Source organism: Trematomus bernacchii, unplaced genomic scaffold, assembly GCF_902827165.1.
Source record: "Trematomus bernacchii unplaced genomic scaffold, fTreBer1.1, whole genome shotgun sequence".
Taxonomy (NCBI): Eukaryota; Metazoa; Chordata; class Actinopteri; order Perciformes; family Nototheniidae; genus Trematomus; species Trematomus bernacchii.
Genome location: NW_022987846.1, coordinates 75,001 through 78,760, shown reverse-complemented (window position 1 = coordinate 78,760; position 3,760 = coordinate 75,001). Strand labels below are relative to the sequence as shown.

Genomic DNA, 3,760 nt, shown 5'->3' with positions numbered 1-3,760 from the left:
CATTTCTCATAGAGTTCTCTACAATCTGAGGTGATAGAGAGATAGAGAGTAGGAAACTTCTCATAGACTTTCTTCTCAATCTGAAGTTATAGAGATAGAAGAAAGTAGGAAACATTTCCTCATAGACTTCTCTACAATCTGAGGTGATAGAGAGAGAGAGAAGTAGGAACATTCCTCATAGACTTCTATACAATCTGAGGTGATAGAGAGAGAGAGAAGTAGGAACATTTCCTCATAGACTTCTCTACAATCTGAGGTGATAGAGAGAGAGAGAGAAGTAGGAACATGTTCTCATAGACTTCTCTACAATCTGAGGTGATAGAGAGAGAGAGAGAAGTAGGAACATTTCCTCATAGACTTCTCTACAATCTGAGGTGATAGAGAGAGAGAGAAGTAGGAACATTTCCTCATAGACTTCTCTACAATCTGAGGTGATAGAGAGAGAGAGAAGTAGGAACATTTCCTCATAGACTTCTCTACAATCTGAGGTGATAGAGAGAGAGTAGGAACATTTCCTCATAGACTTCTCTACAATCTGAGGTGATAGAGAGAGAGAGAGAAGTAGGAACATTTCCTCATAGACTTCTCTACAATCTGAGGTGATAGAGAGAGAGAGAAGTAGGAACATTTCCTCATAGACTTCTCTACAATCTGAGGTGATAGAGAGAGAGAGAAGTAGGAACATTTTCTCATAGACTTCTCTACAATCTGAGGTGATAAAGAGAGAGAGAAGTAGGAACATTTCTCATAGACTTCTCTACAATCTGAGGTGATAGAGAGAGAGAGAAGTAGGAACATTTCCTCATAGACTTCTCTACAATCTGAGGTGATAGAGAGAGAGAGAAGTAGGAACATTTCTCATAGACTTCTCTACAATCTGAGGTGATAGAGAGAGAGAGAGAAGTAGGAACATTTCCTCATAGACTTCTCTACAATCTGAGGTGATAGAGAGAGAGAGAAGTAGGAACATTTCCTCATAGACTTCTCTACAATCTGAGGTGATAGAGAGAGAGAGAAGTAGGAACATTTCCTCATAGACTTCTCTACAATCTGAGGTGATAGAGAGAGAGAGAGAAGTAGGAACATTTCCTCATAGACTTCTCTACAATCTGAGGTGATAGAGAGAGAGAGAAGTAGGAACATGTTCTCATAGACTTCTCTACAATCTGAGGTGATAGAGAGAGAGAGAAGTAGGAACATTTCCTCATAGACTTCTCTACAATCTGAGGTGATAGAGAGAGAGAGAAGTAGGAACATTTCCTCATAGACTTCTATACAATCTGAGGTGATAGAGAGAGAGAAGTAGGAACATTTCCTCATAGACTTCTCTACAATCTGAGGTAATAAAGAGAGAGAGAAGTAGGAACATGTCCTCATAGACTTCTCTACAATCTGAGGTGATAGAGAGAGAGAGAGAAGTAGGAACATTTCCTCATAGACTTCTATACAATCTGAGGTGATAGAGAGAGAGAAGTAGGAACATTTTCTCATAGACTTCTCTACAATCTGAGGTAATAGAGAGAGAGAAGTAGGAACATTTCCTCATAGACTTCTATACAATCTGAGGTGATAGAGAGAGAGAGAAGTAGGAACATTTCCTCATAGACTTCTCTACAATCTGAGGTAATAGAGAGAGAAGTAGGAACATTTTCTCATAGACTTCTATACAATCTGAGGTGAGAGAGAGAGAGAGAGAGAGAAGTAGGAACATTTCCTCATAGACTTCTATACAATCTGAGGTAATACAGAGAGAGAGAAGTAGGAACATTTCCTCATAAACTTCTCTACAATCTGAGGTGATAGAGAGAGAGAGAGAAGTAGGAACATTTTCTCATAGACTTCTATACAATCTGAGGTGAGAGAGAGAGAGAGAGAAGTAGGAACATTTCCTCATAGACTTCTATACAATCTGAGGTAATAGAGAGAGAAGTAGGAACATTTCCTCATAGACTTCTCTACAATCTGAGGTAATAAAGAGAGAGAGAAGTAGGAACATGTCCTCATAGACTTCTATACAATCTGAGGTGATAGAGAGAGAGAGAAGTAGGAACATGTCCTCATAGACTTCTATACAATCTGAGGTGATAGAGAGAGAGAGAAGTAGGCTGGTAACCAGAGGTCGCCCCCTGCTGGACGTCAGATGTGATGCAGCAGGTTTCCTCTAGTAAATGTGCAGGATTGGATTTAAATCCCTCTTGTTATTGTTACAAATATTGTGTTTCAGTGAGGACAACGTCACAGTCAGCTGAAGTCCGTGGTGTTGTTCTGAGTGTTTCTGAGCTACTTCAACAACAAACAGATCAAACTCTTGGGAACAAATCAGGTCCACTTAAAACACTCAGAAGGACTTTATGGCAGGAACAACGTGTGTTCATTGTGATCGTCCCTTTTGCAATCTGTGTTCCGCAGTCTGTGTATTGACATCTAATCAGAGGTGTCTCTGCTTACCTCTGTTGCTCAATGTTCAACTGTTCCTGTATATATCTGTGTGTGTGTGTGTGTGTGTGTGTGTGTGTGTGTGTGTGTGTGTGTGTGTGTGTGTGTGTGTGTGTGTGTGTGTGAGTGCGTGTGTGTGTGTGTGTGTGTGTGTGTGTGTGTGTGTGTGTGTGTGTGTGTGTGTGTGTGTGTGTGTGGGCTGCAGCCTGAAGTCCCTCCCCCCCTGCAGCTCTCCTCTATATATACACTGAGAGAGACGGAGAGGACAAGCTCTGCAGCGCCTCACTGGCACACACACCCACACACACACACACACACACACACTCTCTCTCTCTTAACTCACAGGGAGCGTGTGTGTGTTCAGCAGAGAGAGAGAACGGGCGAGAGACTCAGAGTAAACAGACTGGTGTGTTTTATTCTGCAGCAGGAGTACAGAGAGAACACACACACACACCCTTACCCACACACACACACACACACACACACCCTTACCCACACACACACACACACACACACACACACACACTTACCACACTTACCACACACACACACACACACACACACACACACACACACACACACACACACACACACACACACACACACACACACACACACACACACACACACACACACACAACACCCTCACACACACACACACACTCGGACAGGTGGATGGAGGACTACACCCTCCCGTTCTGGGTCTACCTGCTGGTCGTCACGGTGCTGGTGGGCGGGGCTCTGAAGAAGGTGCTGGCGTCTCACCTGCTGGCCCCCCCCCTGCTGCTGGGAGCCTCTGTGCTGGGGGGGGCTCCGCTGCTTCTGATGGTTCTGCTGGTTCTGCTGGTTCTGATGGTTCTGCTGTACTGCAGGAGCCACCCCCTCGCTGACCTGCCCTCCCACGGGAAGGCCGTGCTCATCACAGGTGAGAACAGCTGGCTCCGCCCACTTTTACTACTCAGGTGTGTGAGAGTTTCCCGCCAGAAACACCGTGAAGGAAGTAGAATCTGTTTGAATCTGTTTCCCTGAGACGCTGGTTGGTTCAATGCGATAGAAAAAGTCCTCAATCTGCAGAAAGGTTTATGTATATTTCAAGATTCAAGTCTTTTCTTGTCATGTGTTCAGAGCTACAGTGTGAGGTCACAGGCTCAGATCAGTTCTATTGTGTTTTCACTGCGTGTTGATTTAATGGCTTTATATGCTGCTATTAAGGCAGATGCATGGAGAGCAGTCACAGCACTGTTTCTGACTCTGAATCTGGCTGGTTGGTTTGTCTCCCCCTGTGAGGCTGGTTGGTTTGTCTCCCCCTGTGAGGCTGGTTGGT

At 44.3% G+C, this 3,760-nt stretch overlaps 1 protein-coding gene across 1 annotated transcript in view; it reads left to right on the top strand.

Annotated features, from left to right (window-relative positions):
• The first annotated feature begins 3,045 nt into the window (after window positions 1-3,045).
• The window catches only part of hsd11b2 (hydroxysteroid (11-beta) dehydrogenase 2), a 17,459-nt gene continuing 16,744 nt past the window's right edge, over window positions 3,046-3,760 (top strand). Inside the window, exon 1 of the mRNA XM_034112896.1 lies at window positions 3,046-3,361. Coding sequence (XP_033968787.1) covers window positions 3,112-3,361 — 250 coding nt within the window. The 5' untranslated portion in view covers window positions 3,046-3,111. The remainder of the gene's footprint in view (window positions 3,362-3,760) is intronic.